An 18,802-nucleotide genomic window follows, 5' to 3' on the forward strand; every position below is an offset into this window, starting at 1 on the left:
CGGGTATAGCGATTAAGTTTCCCTGAAATACCTTCAGGAAGCACGTTGCACAGAAATTGCTCAGTAGCATGATGGGCACTAACCTCTGGGGCCGGCTCCATTGTGTGACTGGTTTACTCGCAATGAACTTCTGGGAATGAAAAGAGAGGATGCGAAGCCCTTTTGATCAGAAACCGAAGGCTGTGGCATCAGGGCACAACCCCATCTCTGCGGGGAGTGACAGGGTGCTGTCCTGGAGCGATTCCCCTGGAGACGAACCCTCAGGCACACTGGGTGTTAAGAATCCCACTTCCTGTTAAGCACACTGAGGCTTTTGGAGATTGTGCCGCTGGAACCTGAAGCTCCCCCTGCCTCAGCCATTTCTGAAGGGAACAAGAGCCACTTCTCACCACGAACCTTCTCTTACAATTTCTGTGAATTTAGTCCCAAAGTAAGAACTCTGAGAGAGGCCCAGTGGGGCAAAAAATGCCACCAGGAAGAGAAGTGAGTGACAGACTCTTCATCCCGCCAGCAGCTGCGAGAGCAGGGGGCTCCCGCAGGGCTCCCCTGTGTGGTCTGTTCGAATGAGAGCCAGTGGCGCTTCAAGCCACCTTCAGCCCTATGGGGGAAAGCCTGCAATTCAGGAGTTCCAGCTCGGTCGGCATTTTATACCCCCCGCCCCGGGACCACAGCTCAAGCAGACAACAGCCTGGAATAAATTTCAAAGCTGGAGTCTCAACAAGGCGTGGGCATCTCATGGATTTCCAGCATTGTCTGCTGTGAATGAAGGTAAGATTTAGCCTGCAGGGCTATCCAGCCTTGTGGTGTCTTTGGGCTACACTGGAAGAAGGAGAGTTGTCTTGGGCCACACATTCAATACAGTGCAACACATAGTCACCAAAAAAACAAACAAAAAAACCTCACTGTTTTTAGTAAATTTGCAATTTTGTGTCTGGCTGCATTCACAGCCGTGGCCCACGGACCACAGGGTGGACGGACGTCCCTGGGAGGAGAGCTCCTGCGAGCTCCCACGGCCTCGCGGGAGCCTGCGCGGCCATGGCGGGCCCGGAGAACCGGCGCGAGGGGCTAAACTTTGAACCTGGACCTGCTTGTGAAGCCTGAGTCCAGAAATATCTATGAACACAACAATTTCTAGTCTTCTTCTCCCTCTATGATGTTTTCATTCGGAAGCACAGCTTTTGTTTTGAGTGTGTGTACTTTGAAAGGTACATGCTTATTTGAATTTTAAACATTGCATTAAAAATAAAAAAAGATGGTCTCAGAAGTGCATTTCCCACATACAACGATTATTAAACCGATGGTCGTATTAGAGCAAGTCAACGTCCAGGGATAACCATAGTATCAAGGGGAGGAATTTCATTTTTTCTGAATAGGTTGTATTGTCTTCGTGTCAGTTCAATTTAGACTTTGAAAGATTTACAGCCACAGGAGACAGCCCTCTTACTGGTTTGCTGCTGGAGTCGGCATTGAGCCCAAAGGCAGCGACGGATGAGTCACTAGCAGAACAGTGAAGGGGGAACCACTTCTTCCTGGGGGCCTCAGGCATGGCTGTGGCAGCCCCACGGGCCCCCAAGGGGGTCGGGGGTGCGACTTGCTGTGGCTGGTGAGCACTGAGAGGCAGCGACTGGGCCCCGCGCTCCCCCTCCCCCTACTTCCGGTTCCAGTTGTGTGAGATGTTCTGAATCTTTTTCATTTTGATCCTCTGATCCAGCATCTTGTACTTTGCAGGATGCTCCTCGGTTTTCTTTGGGATGGAAGGTGCGTAGGAGCTGGATGCGTAAGCAGGGCGTTTAAAGTGGCGCAGAGGTGGCTTGATGACTGCAGGCCATGCAAAGAAGACAGACAGCCGTTAGCCTCAGCGGCGACACTGCGCGACCCCTCACCCCCGGCCTGCGCGTCTTCCTCAAAACCGGGAAACACACTCAGCTAACCTCTCACAGGGAATCCTAGGGAGACGGATGAATCACCGAGATGAACAGGCACACTACCGCCGTGGCCACTCACTTTAAATAAAGACCAGTTCCTACAGGCAGACACGGATGGCTCCAGAAAGGAATGTTTTTTTTCCTAATGAATGGATGGGGGTAAGAAGTGAGAGGGAGTGGGGTGGGGGGGTCACTTTTGGGAAGAGCAAGGCAAAAGGACGTGAACTGAGCCCTGTCTCCGACCAGCATTTAGCATTGTGTGCAGTGCTTGCAACAAAGGACACCATGGAGAAAGTACTACAGGGAAAAAAATATATATATACATATATATGTATTTATATATAAAAAATATATATATATTTAAAGTTCTAATACCCAAGATAACAAAAGATCCAAACAGATTCCTCATCAAAGAAGATAGACACATGATGAAAGAAGCCTAGGAAAAGATGCTGAACAATTTTTGTCACTAGGAATTTGCAAATTAAAACAGCAGAGCTATATACCACACACCGACTAGGATGGGTGAAGTAAAAATTAAAACATCTGATGATACCCACAGCAGGCAAGGAGCGCTCGTTGTTGCTGGTGAGAAGGCAAAATGCATTGGCTAGTTTGGAAGACAGTTTGACAGTTTCTCATGAAGCCATAGTCCTACCCTATGATCCAACAACTGGGCTCCTAGGTATTCACCCATCTGATGTGAAAACCTCTGGCCACCTAAAAACCTGTACATGAATTTTATAGATGTTTATTCACAATTGCCAAAGACTGAAAGCAACCAAGATGTCCCTCCATGGCTCAATGGATAAACAAATGGCAGAACATTCACCCAGGGGAATATTATTCAGGGATTAAAAGAAAAGTGCAGTGAAGCCACGTGAAGACGTAGATACATTTTAAATGTGTTTTGCTAAGTGAAAGCAGCCACCTGAGAAGCTGCAGGCTGCACGATTCTGTTGATAAGACTGCCGCTCCTGCTGCAAAGCCTGTAGCCAGTGAGAGAATGTACAGGAGAGTCAAGGTAAACCCAGGTGACGTGATCACGGCACCAGATGAGCTACAGTAATTAGGTGAAAGATGAGGAGGCGACAGGGCAGGTGCTGAGTCACTGCCTGGAACCCCCCCACCCCCGACCCCCCACCCCCCCCCCCCCCACCGCGCTCACCCTGCGGCTGCACTGCGCCCCCAGAAGGGCCAGCAGAGGAGCGTGACAGACTAGGACTTGCAGAGCGAGGACTGGGGGACAGCTGTATTAAACAGGGGGCTACCCTCATGAGAAACCAGCTTTGCCAATCTCTTCCAATAAGAGGAAAAAGCGTGATGTTTATGATCAAGCTAAAGATTAGGAACGACTTCAATGTATAATCACAGGGAATTGGTTAAGTTCCAGTCATTCTTAAAACATACTCCTGTGATACTATGGAAAAATGATATTAATGTCACAGGTAAAAAAAGGTTCATGTAATACTGTTAAATGCAAAGAAAAGCAATGATGATGATCTAACCTTATTATTATTATAAAAACATATAACCACATGCACAGGAAACTCTGTAAGAACATACATTTAAACCACAGCAGTGATTCTCTTAAGTGGTATAAACATAGGTCTTTCATTTCTTTTTGGTTGGTGACACCTTCTAGTTTTTCTATTATGATCAGGTTTTATTGATCATAACTTTTGCTATAATATTGCTATAATAGAATTACAGATCGGAGCCATTCTACAAAATCATACACAACAGAAAGTCAGTAAAACTGAGTTTACTCTGGGCTTCGGTGTGAGTCTCAGAGAGTGCGGACCTGAGCACACATCTGACGCCCACAGAGCCACCTCCATCCATTGGCACCTTCCAGCACCCACGCTGTCCCGAGGACAAAACCATGAACACGACAGACAGGATTCCCTGCTACTCTCCAGGGGCCCCCATTTGGGGCCCCCCCTCTGAAACTGGTGACCTGCTTAGAGAAGAAAAAGTGTTCCAGCACGATTAGCGATTCTACTACTCTGAGCTCTGACTTCGCCTTTTGAGTGACGATAACTTGTGGTGAAGGCCTTCAGCGAATGGTCCTGCAGTGATACCGTAACGTAGATGCAAAAGAACAGAGATTTTTAAGATCTCAGAATGCTTACATCAGTGTTTCGTAGGGTAAGCAAGGGGCGGCAACACCAAACACTCTAGGAACAAACGTAAAGGCAGTCCTGTGACCCTGGCGGGCGGGGAAGAGGTAGGAGAGGGCTTCAGAATCCAAGCTGATGGCTGCCAGCGCCTGGGCCAGCTGATTTATTGCTCACGTCACAGTCCCTCCCCGCCTTCATTCTATTTTTGCTGCCCAGCGTGAACCCAGCCTAAGTATTATTGAATTTCCCACTTCTCAGCATGGAGAAACATTTACCGTTTGCTGGAATCCTGATTGTCAGAACAAAAACTCTCCTTGCCACCGGAGTCACCGCAAATAGAGCTGAGCCTGCTGAGAGCGCAGGGCTCCCCACCGACACTCTGGGGGTGCTTATGCGCTGGCTGTCACCCTCCCTCAGACTGTGGGGGAGAAGGGAAATGTCAAAAGGGCTGTCTTATACGCACTGACTGCCTCTCCCCTCTGCAGGGACTATGATTTGATCACAGGGCAAAAGAGCAGAGCCGGAGAGGAGGGCGTCATCTTGAGTTTCACAGGGACTTCTCTTCTCGGAGTGCTGGCGTGGCCTCCTGAGGACGCCTTCATTCCAGAGATATTCCTGGCAGGGGGCCTGACCCTCCCGCCTCCGTAACGGGGAACCTCCCGCAGCAGAACCCAAGCAGCCCTGTTACAGTCCATCCCTCACCGTCCGTCTTCTCTCCAAGAAAACCACGCTGGGAACAGAGCCCTCTCCCCACCATCGGCTTTGTCATCAGCAAGTCGGAGTCTTTTCTCTTGGGGACACATTCACAAAGTCTGCTCTCATCTCTTGGAGCAAGTTACTTGGAGAAAAGGATCTAGTTAACTCATGAAGATGTGACAAAGGCTCCTGTCTCGCATAGAAACCGCACTTAGCAAAGTCACGATCCACAGGGTCCGGCAGAAGTAACGCCTGCTTGAGTGTGGTTGTTAGGGTAGCAATATGGGTGTAATAATTTATAGTTTTAATTTTAGCATTTTACCTAAAATGTCATCGGGTGTGCTTGAGTGTGATGTTGTTACGTTACAGAGTTATATGTTTATGGTTTTGTAATAAAAGAGGGGTGTGACTTGTGCCAGACACTTCCAAGCGTGCTTAGGAGAAGTTCAAGACAAAAGTTGACGCATCATCATCTTTATTTTACGATTACACACACAAAGTTTGTTTCTCATAAAAGTGACGTTCTTTTAGGAGCTTTAATCCTCCGTTGTTTAAATCTCACCTTTTCCATAAACACCACAGTTCTTCCCAAAGCTGTCTGTGACTTTCTCCCTTTCCTCTGCCACCACCAGCCCCCCTCCCCTGCTATTTTCTGGGTCCCTCTTTCAGACACGTTGCTTGGTGGCTACTTCTTTTCTTTTTTTGATGGAGGGCATTGGAGATTATTAGATAGAATTATTCTTCTTCAGAAAATAGATAGGGATTTATTCATACCATACATTGATGGCAATTAGTTGGGTTCAGATGTTGAAATTTGAATGAGGTTTTTAAAACTCCTTCTTTGAAAATTTATTTAGTCTACGTTTCTCAAAGTACCTTCAGACAGTCATGGGTATAACAGACGGTGCTGTGGGAGGGAGGGGTTCTTAAGTCACATTTAATCGGGTGTAAGTAAAACTAGTATTTTTGTGTCAGGACTTCTCTGAGATCTAAATGATGGAGAAGAGTATCCTGACTCCCTGAGAATACCCAAAGCATGTAGTTTTCTCAGTGTTCTCCGGCTAAGGAACCCCCTTTGATGAGGAGCGTCTCACAGAGTGTTCAGAAAACACTTTCAGTAGGACTGGGATAATCCATTATCCCATCACATTGTTGTCATTAATTCAGCGCACCTTGTTGGTCCGCGCTGAGGGGGCAGCAGGCCAGAGAGCGGTCTAAAGTCCTCGTGTAGCCTAGTCCAGCCTGATTCCGTGAGTCCCCACCAACCTGAACTGGCATCTCTGTTCTCCCAGGCTCCAGCTGGCAAAGGTGATCGAAATCCGCAGAACCGAACTTTCCTCCCGTGGTTCAGCAACATCTCCATACCTGGATTTCCTGCCCATTTATTTGCTCAAGAACAATGTCAGCACACTGCTTTCCTTTGAATCTCAAGTTTGAGGCGTGAGCACCTCAGTTTGCACAAATGCTACAATCTCAGCTCATTTCTGAAGGTCTTCCAACGTACAGAGAAGAACTAAGGCACAGCTGACAAGCCTCCTTCCAGCTCGCCAGCCCTTCTCCCCACCCCCACCCACCCTCTCACCCTCGCCACAAAGAGATGCAAGAGGAGAAGGGAGCAATTAAATGAGGCTGGAAGATCGGCTCTTCATATTCAAACAGCGGCTACTTATTAAATGCCCTGAACCCTTATGTTTTAATGATTAATGATTATTTAATAAAATTATTATTTTAATAATAAAAGAATAAGAAAGTCTTCCCTCAAGATGATGCTCATCCGCCATTAAGTTCTTTGTTTCCATTTTGCTCACCCTGACAAGCACAAAGGACATGAACCATGCTGGCTTGGAAGGGAAAAATATTTTGGAGATGACACAAGCGAAGTCCCTTGCTTGATTTTTCTGATTGTGTACATTTTTCCCACGTATGCATATGAAGATGGGAAGTGTAAGGCCAAATCAGTAGGTCTATGTCCCTCCTTCACCCCACCAACGACCTACACAAGAAAAGGACTCTGGAGATAAATTTCTGCAGGGTTCTCAAGTTCCAAAGTGCTAAATTACAAATAAGCTTTGATCTAGACTACGGGAAGAATGACAACTGCCACCCCCCAAAAGGAACCCAACATAGAAGACAATGGCGAAGACAGCGCTCACTGGAATCTTCACTTAAAAGACAGTGCGGGGTCCTCCACACCCCATGGTTGTGCCCGACATCGGTGTCTGGGTGACTGATCTAATCCCCAGGCAACAAGCACATGTGAAAGACAGGCGGGTACAGTGTGAACGATTTGACTCATTTGTGGAACGCAGATTGCAGAGCCTTCCTTAAGAGTTGCTGTGATGGTTACATGAGAGGACAATAGATAGGGCATGTTAAGAAACATGTTAAGAAGCATCATTCCTGAGAGTTGATAGACTTTGAATACATATCAAAGTATTTATTGTAAAAAAAAACCTGTATTAGGGAGAACAGAAGTTATCATTCTTGAAGTTAATTACTCAATAACTTACAGTGCATATAACATTTTGTTTTGGTAAAAGAAACATAAGCTTTCTAAAATGTCTTCAGACCTCAGAGCTGGTCCGTTCTCTTCTGAGGACTCCTCTGGATGGACGTTTTATCCGTAGTCCCCTAGAACAGGACACACAACAATGTCATTGCAAGCCAGCTGGCATCTACACACACAGACTCTTTCTACATCAGGCAGGGAGATAAGAAGCTCAGCGCACCTACTGCCAACACTACAGGGCATGCCAGCAGCTGCGCACACAGCGGGGCGATGGGCGGGCTACCTGCACCGCGAACGACTGGAGAGCTGTACCTTTCCATCTGAGCCTCACTTCAGGCAAGCGGTGTGACCCAGGCACCCTGGGGAATCTGCTCAGAAGTAAGGCACTGACTAGTCTCCATCAATGGCAGTCATGACCGGAAGTGGTGGTGAAGCTCCGGGCCGCTGGTCCAGCGAGAGCCAACGTATCCTCAGCCCTCCATCATTTATGGCCCACCCTGAGCTTGGTTAGGTTCCCAGACCTCAAACGGCACAGCTGAAGTCGGCTCTAGGCAAAACCGGCTGCAGGTGCTATTGCTTTACCACGTAGGAGTCACTTTGCTAAAGCTGTGCGAGGGTTCAAGGTCATATCCCCAGAATAGTTTTCTGGTGCTGGAACTTCAGAAGGACCCCTTTTCAGAAACCACACAAGCTGTGCTTTAATGAAGTGGTCTCTGGTGGCTTCTGGATTGGAGCATGTTATTTGCAGAACTTTCTTTATATCTGAATTCTCAACACCCACATCTCTCAATAGGTTAGCAAGGGAAAACATTCAATTACTCTGAAATATATGGAAAATTAAGTCTGCGTGGCTAAAGCCAAACAAATGGAATACTGTCTTGGAATGCTGCCATAGATTTTTCACTTAAAAAAATTCAATACACAATATTTTGAGCATGCAGAAAAGTATAAATAACAACATAACAAATACCCATGTATTCTCAATATAGCTTAATCAAATCTTAACATTTTGCATATTCAAAAAATTATTTAAAGAGAGTAAATGTCACAAATACAGTTGAAATACCTAGTATGCCCTTCCATGATACTTCCACCTACACCCAAAACATCGTCCACAATTTGGTGTTTATTATTTCTGTGCATATATTCATTTAATTATTGTATTCATATACATCCATAAAGTGTGTAATATTTTTGCTTGTTTTAAAAGATAACATAAATAGTGTTAGATGGTATATATAGTTGCAACTCACTTTTCCTCTTCAACATTATGTTAAGCATTGTTTATAACAGCAAAAAATGGAAAACAACCATCAGTGATTAAATATCCTATCCTGTGGCCCATCCATATAATAGACTACTATACAGATGTTAAAATAGTGTCTTCCAAAGAACTAGCTTTATATTTTGCAAAGAATTTCTTTTGCCATATATCAGCAAACTTTCTGTCTGTGTGTGCACGAGAGAGAGAGAGAGAGAGAGAGAGTGTGTGTGTGTGTGTCTTTTAAAGCGTGTCTCTTAAATGCAGGATAGAGCTGGACTTCGGATTTTTTAAATCTAATCACATAATCTCTGTATTTTAATCTCTGTAGTTTAAGCCATTTGCAATTATCGTCACTGATATTTTGGAATTGATTATACAATCTAATTTTTTTTTAGACTTGATTCTACTATCTAATTTTGTAATCATTCTTTATTTTTTGCTTCTTTTTCTTCCTTCCTGCCCCTGTTAATACATTTTCTATATTCCCTTTTGGTGTTGTTCACTTGCTGATTTAGATGCTACAGATTACATTTAAATTATTTTACTGATGATCCTTTGGGTTAAAAAATCACAAAAATTACAAAGCTCTTCCCAAAGACAAAATAGATTTTAGCATTCCTCAACTCCCTATTGAATAACTCTCCTTCCATCGATAGCTTCTGTTTCCTATTTTAACACAAAAATTGGACATTATTTTTATGGTGACTAATTATTCATATTTACCAACATGTTTTAATTATTTGTGTGTGTACTGTTAATTCTTGTAACTCACAACTTGCTTTGAAGTTCACTTTTCTCCTTGTGGGGAAGTATGTCCCTCAGCACATGGAAGGTTTATATCTTCATTGTTTTCTCATACTTATTATTACCAATGCAAATATTGCTGTTAGCTGGTTTTCACTTTATTGTGGGCAACCTGCCTGCAGCTTCCCTGAACATAACCAACTTCTCACAGCATTCAAGATTCCCTTATTTTTTATGTGATTTTAGGCAACCTCACACAACGCCTTTAGGCACACATTTGGTTTTATTTAGGTATGGCCATTTTATTTAGGTATGGCAATTGAGGTGCATGTTCCATCTAAGAATTTGAGTCTTCAGAGCCATTTATCTATCTACCATTCTCTTTTATTGAGATGTAATTCATGTACCTTAAAACTCACCATTTAAAATGTACAGTTCAGTGGTTTTTGTGTATTCACAAGGTTATATGACAATCAGCAACATCTAATCCCATAGCATTTTTGTCACCTCTCAAAGAATCCATACCCACGAGAATTCACTCCCTGTTCACTCTCCCCAGCCTCTAGTAACCCCTAATCTACATTCTGCCTCTATGGATTCGCCTATTCTGGATATTTCACATAAATAGAATCATATAATACGAGGTCTTCTGTATCTGGTTTACTTTATTTAGCAAAATGTTTTCAAGGTTCATCCATGTGATAGAATGTATCAGGACCACAGTCCTTCAGAATGATTAAATCATAATCTATTGTATGGATATACTCTATTTTGTTTATATATTCATCAGTTGATAGACATTTAGTTTGTCTCTGTGCTTTGTAGCTATCATGAGTAATGCTCCTATGAATATTAGCGGACAAGTGTCTGTGTGAACATATGTTTTCCATTCTCTTGAGAATATACCTAGGAGTGGGATTGCTGAGTCATATAGTCCCCCTATACGACTTTTTGAGGAAATACCAACCTGTTTTCCAAAGTGACTACACCATTTTAAAGCACCAATAGCGTATGAGGGTACTACTTTCTCCACATCATCAGCAACACTTGTATTACTCTCATCATTCTAGTCCATGTGGAGTGATAGCCTACTGTGGTTTTCATCTGCATTTTCCTGATGACTAATGAGGTTGAGCATCTTTTTGTATTCCCCATTTATATACCTTCTTGGGAATAATATTTATTCAAATCTTCCGCCCATTTTTAATTGGGTTATTTGTCTTTTTATTGTTGAGTTTTAAGAATTCTTTCCATATTGTGGATACTAGATCCTTATCAGATATATGATTTGCAAACATTTTCTTCCATCCTGTGGGTTTTCCTTCTACTTTCTAGACAGCATCCTTTGAAGCACAAACATTCTTAATTTTAACAAAGTTGCATGATCTATTTTTTTGTTTCGGTTGCTTGAGCTTTAAGTGTCATATCTAAGAAATCATTGCCTGGTCCAAGGCCATGAAGATGCATCCCTATGTCTTATTTTAAGTTTTATGGTTCTTGTTCTTTCATTTGTCATAAGGTTCCCCTTCTATGTCATGTTTGGTATAAAGTCCTAAGGACTACCTTCCAACATTGATTCTCCTTTCAACCTTAAGCCTTTCTCTTTTAAAATTCCAATGGTTATATGTTTGCTTTTTAATTTAAGATTTCTGAATTGCTTGTTTTGCCTATCTCTATTGTTTTGTTCCTGCACAATTTTACTGTACTGTTTTTTAAGGATTATTATTCTTCCCTGTTGCTTTTTGAGTATCCTGAAATAAGATGTCTTTTAATTGTTGGAGAGCCAGCAAGAGAGCTCGTGGTAGAGGCGCCTGAGTCAGAGGGAAGCAAAGTGTCATGTCCTGGGGCAGGAAGAAGAAGGGGCGAGCAGGCCACTGTAACACGTGAGGTGGAGGGCACCTGCTAGACAAAGCGTGAGAACCACCTATTCCTCCTCTGCAGTCGCGGGAGCGGTCAGAATTCAGAACCTGAGACAGCAATTTGGGGACTAACCTGCCCCACTAAGGCCAAGGACAAGGTGGCTGAGACTCCGCCTCAGAGGCCTTGGAAACCTAGCTGGCCAAGAATAGGCCTTGGGCACGGCGGACAGGAACCAGGTCAGCTCTGCATGTGTCAGAGACCCCACCTGACCCTGAAGGCTATGACCTTCCACAGCAGAGCAGACACCATCACTACATGCTGGAGTTGCCTAGTTTAGAGCTGTTTTCCTCCTAATGTCTATAGTTGTGAGGGCGCACGATCCGCAAGCAGGGACAAGGTGGAAGGGGCCTCCAGAGGCTACAGAGCAAGGAGACTCAGTACTAAAAAGCAAGTGCGTATAGTTGATGCGAATCCAAACTTGAAAATGAGCTTTTTTCTAAGGACGGCTGCTTTCTATACAGTCATAAATGGAAATAGCGCCCACTAACACCCCCATGCACCCAGTCTTACCATGTGTGCTTGTCACTTGGTAGGCACTGGGGCAAAAACAGAGTAAGACAGTCCCCACCCTTGAAAAGGCCACCTATCATGGGGCAAAAGGACTCATAAGCAAATTGCTCTAAGTAAATATTAATTCTACCTAGATGATGTGGAAGGATCACGAAAGAAATTAGGCAGGAAGAAAAGGGCCGGCAGCGCTGGAGGCTGAGCGACTGAGGCCAGGAAGTCCCAGGCACCTCGTGGGCGCCGAGTCCGGCCATTGCGCAGGGGTGAGGAAGCTACAGAAGTTGAGGTTGAGAAAGCAGGGGGACATAGATTATATGTCATCTAAGCTAAGATGCCACTGATTATAAAGGAAACTACTGTTTCTTGTACAACCAAGAAAAAATGTTAATTAAGGCATAATACACCATTGATGGCAAAATAGTCCTTATTTCGGGGGCCAAAATGCAAGGCACTGTCCCGTTCACAATGAATCAAATCCAGTACTCCACCAAAGAAGAAATGTAAAAGATAAATTAATATTAGAAAATAAATTTAAAAAAAAATAAAAGCAATGCAAACCAAATATGGATGTAATTTTTTCTCTCATCAAATTGGTAAGATATTAATGTTAGCATTAGCAAGAGCATACTGAAATGGCAAACTCGTCACTGGATGTATAAAATAATACTACCTTTTTTGGACATCACTTTGACTCTAATGTATTAAGAACGAAACATGTACATATCCCTTGAGCTAATAATCCCACGTATAGGAATCTGTCTTCAATCCATAGAAAGATTTATGTACAAGAATGTGAGGTTATTTATAACAACAAAAATGCAAGCTACGTTAATGGCAAATCATCAGTGAATATACTGTTGACCCTTGAACAACACTGGGGTTAGGGCTACCAGCCTCCCGCACAGTCAAAAATCTGTATATAACTATAGTATCAGTCAATCATATGAAAGGTTAGCCAAGCACTAAAATATTTTTTAAATATTTAATAACACAGGGAAATCTGATAATATAAAAGTAAATTTAAAAGGGATGAAACAAAACCCATGTAGAATACAATTCCACCCTAGGAAAAAAGTATCCAATAAAGACCAGAAGGAATGGTAATCTCGGTTACCTCTGAGTGGTTTGGCACTATTTTTCTTCTTATAATTTTTATTATTTTTCAATTCTTCTACGATGTCTACATTTGCCTTTTATAACATCTCCTCCCCCACCCAAACAAATGCGTTTTTGCAAGTTCTACTTGTAAAAATTAAATCGTGGTAGAGATTGTAAAGCTAGGCATGGAGACAGAATGAGCCACAGGTGTCTCTCATAGTAAACAGTGATTATACAGAATCATCATGAACGCTGACAATTTCCTGCTAAATGTTAGGTGGGATCCACATTTCCCAATGGTAAAGCAGCTGTGGGCACCCACTACGAGTCAGAACTGTACTACACCTACAAGCAAGAAGCTGCCTAAGCCTCGTGGGCCTGCACAATTTGGACATTGCAGAGCTGGGGTTTGAACCCCAGCCTCTCTCACCACAGGCTCATACTCACTCCCCTGCACCATCTGTCCCTCAAAGAAATACTCCCAAAACATGTCCACGTGAGCATTAAGGACGAACAAGACTCTACTCTTTCCATTAGCGAGCAGGAGAGACCACAAACCAAGCGCGGCCTCTCCTGAAGTAACCTCCCAAATGTGGATGGCAGAGACTCTCGAATGACATGGAGGAGGCTGGGTGAACCAGGGGCCAGGTTCCGTGTCTATCAACTGTGACCTCAACCCCTGAGAGAGCAGCTCTTTCTGTTGGCTGTGATCGCTAGCATCACAGCGCGGCGCCATGTACCCACCTGGCAAGGTGAGGCGACTTGTGGAGCTGGTGCTTGGGGCTGGGGAGCCGTGAGGGTGCTTCTTTGTGCCTGTAAAGAGGAAGAAGAGGATGAGGAAAAGAAGGATGGTGGCCAGACTCCTCGGGCAGGTAAGTGCTCCTCTCAAATGTTATCAAATGATCCCAAAGTTCAGGTCTGGAAACCTTTCGAAGGAGGCTGGGAGAAGTGGTAAAGCATCATATATGCCACGATCCAGAAGAGCCAGGTGCACAACCTTGACACCTGGGCGCGAGGTCGTTCTCAGTGTCCTGGTTGGCAGGTTGGCATGTCGTGACCAACACACCCCTGAGCTGGCTGCACCTTGCAATCCCCAGGGAAACTTTCTGAACATGCAGGAGCCTGAGCACCTCCCCAGAGATCCTGCTTTCCTTGTACTAGGGTAGAGCTCAGCCTCAGTCCTGTTAAAGCCCCTTTCTCTTCCCCTGACCCCAGGATGCCAGTGTGTATCCTGGGCAAAGGGTCCTGCTGTGGAGAGGGAAGTTCTGGACTCAGAATCGTGGAATCAGGGGTTCGTCCCTGCTCCATCTCTTTACCCACTATGGGACCTCAAATATATGAACTTGACTTCTTTGAAGCTCAGGTCTTTGTCTGCAACATAAGGGAAATGACAATTACATCCAAGTGTTCTGGTGAGGACTGAAGGAGCCAAGGTGTATGACAGTGCTCAGGGGCGGGGGAAGCCTCCCCGGGCCCACCCAGGTGCAGTGTCCTGGGGCCGCCCCTCCCGCAGCTGGCGACGCAATTCCTATCAGTAAAGGAATACATTTGTCTGTATAAACAGTTGATGGGCCCCACGGGAATGAAAAGGCAGCCCCCAGTGTGTGGATCAGGAAGGAGACAGCAAACTGGAGGGGAGCTGAATTGTTGTGTGTGTGTGTGTGTGTGTGTGTGTGTGTGTGTGTGATATGTACAATATAAACACATCTATCCACGTATATTCTATTTTATATATAAATATATATACCCACACAGACATATATAGACATATGTACATTATATATGTTTTCTATCTAAACACAAATACTTAATTGTTCATCCATTTCCTTATTGGCCATACAAAAAAGGCCCAGAAGCCAGAAGCCAGCAACATGGAAAATAGAGTCTGAGCTGGCTGAAATGCAGAGACAATTCTTTTTTGTCTCTGCATCTTTTTCTGAGTGCTTTTTTTCTCTTTTTTTATTTGTTAACTTTGCAGAGAGAATTCTTTTTTAAAATTTTACTTATTTATTTTCAGAGAGAGGGGAAGGAAGGGGAAAAAGAGGGAGAGGAACATTGATCGGTTACCTCTCATAGGCGCTCCAGCTGGGGACTGAACCCACAGCCTCAGCATGTGCCTGACCTGGAATCGAACGGTGACTTTTTGCTGTACAAGATGACGCCCAGCCACTGAGCCACACCAGTCAGGGCTGCGGAGACGATTCTTAAGCAGAGGAGTTACACGATTTCATGGGGAGTGACTTCTGATACAGGTCCCCTGAACTTACCCCAACTTGTCATAAAGTCAACTCTAGACCCAGAGGCCTGGTGTGAATGGAGGTCGTGCCAGTTGGGAAGACTCTGCCTGAGACAACATGGTCGCGGGTAAAGGTCACTAGATGACTTATGAAAGGAAGCAGGAACTTGGAACACGAGGCAAGTGGGTGGGCTCTCCCCACGCCAGAATTCCTGCGAGATGTGGAGAAGGACACTCGGGACGGTGTTTGAGCCTGGTTTACTCTAGTCATGAAGAGTAGGGTACCACCTTAGACATTCTGTGCCATAATTTGTTGTTGTTATTATTATTAGCAGCAGTAGTAGTACTATTCATAATATTAGTTGTAGTAGAAATAGTAAAAATTAAAACAATTAATCCTGATACCTCACACCCACATAAACAGTTAATCTCCATGAGGTGGAAGAAGTCAGGCAGGCCATCATGTGCTCTGAGGTCTCGGAGGTGCTCTGAATGTCAGAGTTGGTGGGGAGCTCAGAGGGGCCCCACTGGCTCCAACTGTGATCCAGCAACCCCTGGGGTGACTCTGGAAACACGCCTTCCACTGCCCTTACCTGACACCGAATCTCCAAGGGATGGAGCCAGAAGTTGACGTGTCAACTGTTCTCCAAGTGAGTCTAATGGCCACCAGTCAAATGAGGTGTCTTGGACACCCTGAGGTACAAGATTTACTGAAGTGATAGTTTGGGTCAGGGCCAGGGCTGCCTCGTCACACTGCTCCACAAAGGACAGTGGACCTGAGTAGGTGACAAGTCGGCCCTGATCAAGGGCACCACCAGGGTGCAAATCCACACCTCTGACCACGTCCGGAGCCAGGAGTGCCTCTGTGACCCACTGGGCCCGCCTCCACATTGGGGACACCAATGATTCAAGATTTTTATCCCTCCACTCACAAGACACTTCACTTGCCCTTTGGGAGGGGGTCCCTCCATGGCACAGTAATATTTGGGCCACATAACTGTTCTCCGTAAAGGCCGTCCTAGGCGTCACAGGTGTCAAACAGCGTCCCTAACCTCCGCCCACTAGGTGGCAGTAGCCCCCTGTTGTGATCATCAAAAATGTCCCGCAGACAGTGAGTGGCAGGAACAAAACTGCCCTCAGCCAAGAACCATTCCTTTAGTGTGAAGGCAGGGCTTAGGGTTTTTATTCAGGCTGGCGACTCACGATTTGGTAACAGTCACTGTCACACATCCAGCAGCCACTACATTCTAGGCCCCGTAGTAGCTATGGACGATTAAATGCCCATCAGTTATCTAATATGCTCTCTGATGATACAATGACTCCCATTTTATAGAATTTGGAGACAAAGGGAGTGTAAGTAATTTGCACAAAGATACTGAATATTGGGGCAAAATTTAACCCGGGATCCTTCAGAGTTCAGACGTAGGGAAGCTTTTTCCCCATGGTTCCTCCTCCTTCTTGATCAACCCATTACTCAGGTTTCCTTCAAGTGTAGTCGTCCTGAATTTGCCCAAGGCTAAGAAAAATGTGGAACAGTTATTTTAACAAAAAGGAAAACTGAAACTCCCACACTAACCAGATTCCCACACTAATCAAGCACCAGGAAGGTGGTCCTGGACGTGTCCCAAGTGTCCCAGGTGATCCTGATCTCCAGGAAGACTTAGGTAACTTCTTGGGGTAGGCATTTCCTTCTTCTTGTCTCACTACTGGAAACACATGGCTCTCCGCTTCCCACAGATACTCTTGTGAAGTTGAGAGTGGACGCACTATTGCCCATGCGAGCACTTGGAAACCCAAAAGCACTGAATGATGACAAGCTTGCGGGGTTACTACCTGTAGAAGCATCCATTATTGCAAGGTTATTTCACAGCAATGCTTGGTGCAACTTTTTAAAGTATCACCTAGTATAATCTTCCAAAAGCCTGCAGCTTGGTGGCTTTCTGCGGGGCAGCTTTTCATCCCCTCGGTACCTTCTTTGCAGACATGAGTGAGACAGGGAACTCTGAGGGCATGAGGTCCATGGAATAGCAGACCTGCCAGCCCCCTGGACATGCTGCCATCTTCTCTGCATCCTTGATGATACACACGATACATCAGAAGAAGGGAGAACCCATCGGTGCCCCTCCTAATGGTGAGGCATAAACAGGCAGCAGATGGAGATGTGTAAAATAAACCTGTTTGTGATTTCTGCAGACCTTCAGGCTCCTTGATAATGGAGGTTGTGCTCCTGAAATCATTTTCTACTCCGCAGCCACCGAATTACACACCATGTTTACTCTAAGTTCCATGCATGGGAATCATAGTCAGCTCTGTTCCAGTTTCTAAAACCCTTCCCCACTCCTGGCTCCATTCCCCAGGCAAACATCAGAACCAGAGCTGGACGATGCACATCCGGACCAGCCGGCACTGGCCTTGGGGCGCGCAGGGCTCACCCTGGGATTGAGCATAGATCTCGCTTCGTGAGTGACTCCGAATTCACTGTCAGCGTTTCCCCACCCTGGCTACACATCGGGAGCATCTGGGGAGTTTTAAAGAAAATATGCTGATACCCAGCCTCCCCTTTGGAAAGGCTATTTTGATGGGTCTGGGGTGGGGCCCAGGTCTCGGCATTTTAAAAGCTCCCAGGTGAGAAGCACCACATTCAGAAAAACTGGTGAGAGTTATCTTTATGGAATGATATGAATCCTGTAAATGGCTTCTTTCCTTTTTACTTGGGTTTCCAGGGAACTCAGGCCCAATTTATGGCTTAACGCTGGGACCCCGGGAGGCCCATCAGCCTGTGTGGCTGCCGCCCTACCACGAGTCCACACTGTCTGCCCTCGCTCAGCTTGCTGCCTCGGGTTTGAGTCTGTTTCCTCAACTTAAAAAAAAAGATTAAATGTCTGTGATTTTAATTCTGAAACATGTTATAAGTGAGGTTGGGAAAATGAACATGAATAAACTATGTGGGTGCGTCAGCTAACCGTTATTATCCTCATCTATAAAGATTTAAAAACATTTATTTCAGGATGTAATTGTGAGGGTCAAGCGAGAGTATACATGGAAAATGCTGGCAAACTGTGCAGCGCAATGTGGTGTTTTATTAGTTTACTTTCAAAAGAAAGGGGTGTGTGTGTAAAGCAGCTAGTATTTCATCTTTGGGAGAAAAATATTTTAAGGTCATGAATCACATTGTCCTTGACCCACGGCATTTGAATGTCCAAAGAGTAAACAACCCCATCAGTCAGCTCCGGGCAGAAATGTCACCACCGTGGCTTGTGGGACTGGAAGTATCTTTTGACAAACGAATAGCTTTCAGATATTTCAGATTAATGTCCTTGGTTGGTTCAGCCAAAGGGCAATAAATGCAGCTCATCGAGGTTTGGAAAAGGGGACAGTGATGGAGATGACAACCAAGGCTGACGGCTTCGGGGCCAATACACACACCTAAGACTCGGGACGTGGGGCCAGCACTAAATCCCAGTGATTTGCAGCTGCAACTCAAACAAATAATTTCCCTCTTGCCACATGGGGCTGCCCCGCCAAGCTGGGAGAGGGTGATTTAAGAGCCCGTAAGACTGCGCATCCTCGCCAGAAACGCCAGCAAGAGCGGCGTTGTTATAACCTGAGCAGACACCCCCCAGGCGGAGGGGGCTGCTGAAAGACTGGAGCAGGAAAAGTGCCCATTAACCCAGGGGTCATCTCCCCTCCCTCCCTTTTGGCATATTGCGACGTCTGTCTGAGCGATACCCACAACCTTCTATTGCTATTGCTAAGCACATCTACCAACAGCTTTTCCAT

General features: G+C 45.1%; 1 protein-coding gene across 1 annotated transcript in view; it reads right to left on the reverse strand.

Moving 5' to 3' along the window:
* Positions 1-1,648: 1,648 nt before the first annotated feature.
* Positions 1,649-18,802, reverse strand: part of PDE1C (phosphodiesterase 1C) — a 431,124-nt gene continuing 413,970 nt past the window's right edge. The window contains 2 exon segments of the mRNA XM_054571335.1: positions 1,649-1,818; positions 13,531-13,599. Coding sequence (XP_054427310.1) covers positions 1,649-1,818; positions 13,531-13,599 — 239 coding nt within the window.

This window comes from Pteronotus mesoamericanus, unplaced genomic scaffold, assembly GCF_021234165.1.
Source record: "Pteronotus mesoamericanus isolate MK-2021 breed Mesoamerican mustached bat unplaced genomic scaffold, CSHL_Meso_final contig_220, whole genome shotgun sequence".
NCBI classification, from domain to species: domain Eukaryota; kingdom Metazoa; phylum Chordata; class Mammalia; order Chiroptera; family Mormoopidae; genus Pteronotus; species Pteronotus mesoamericanus.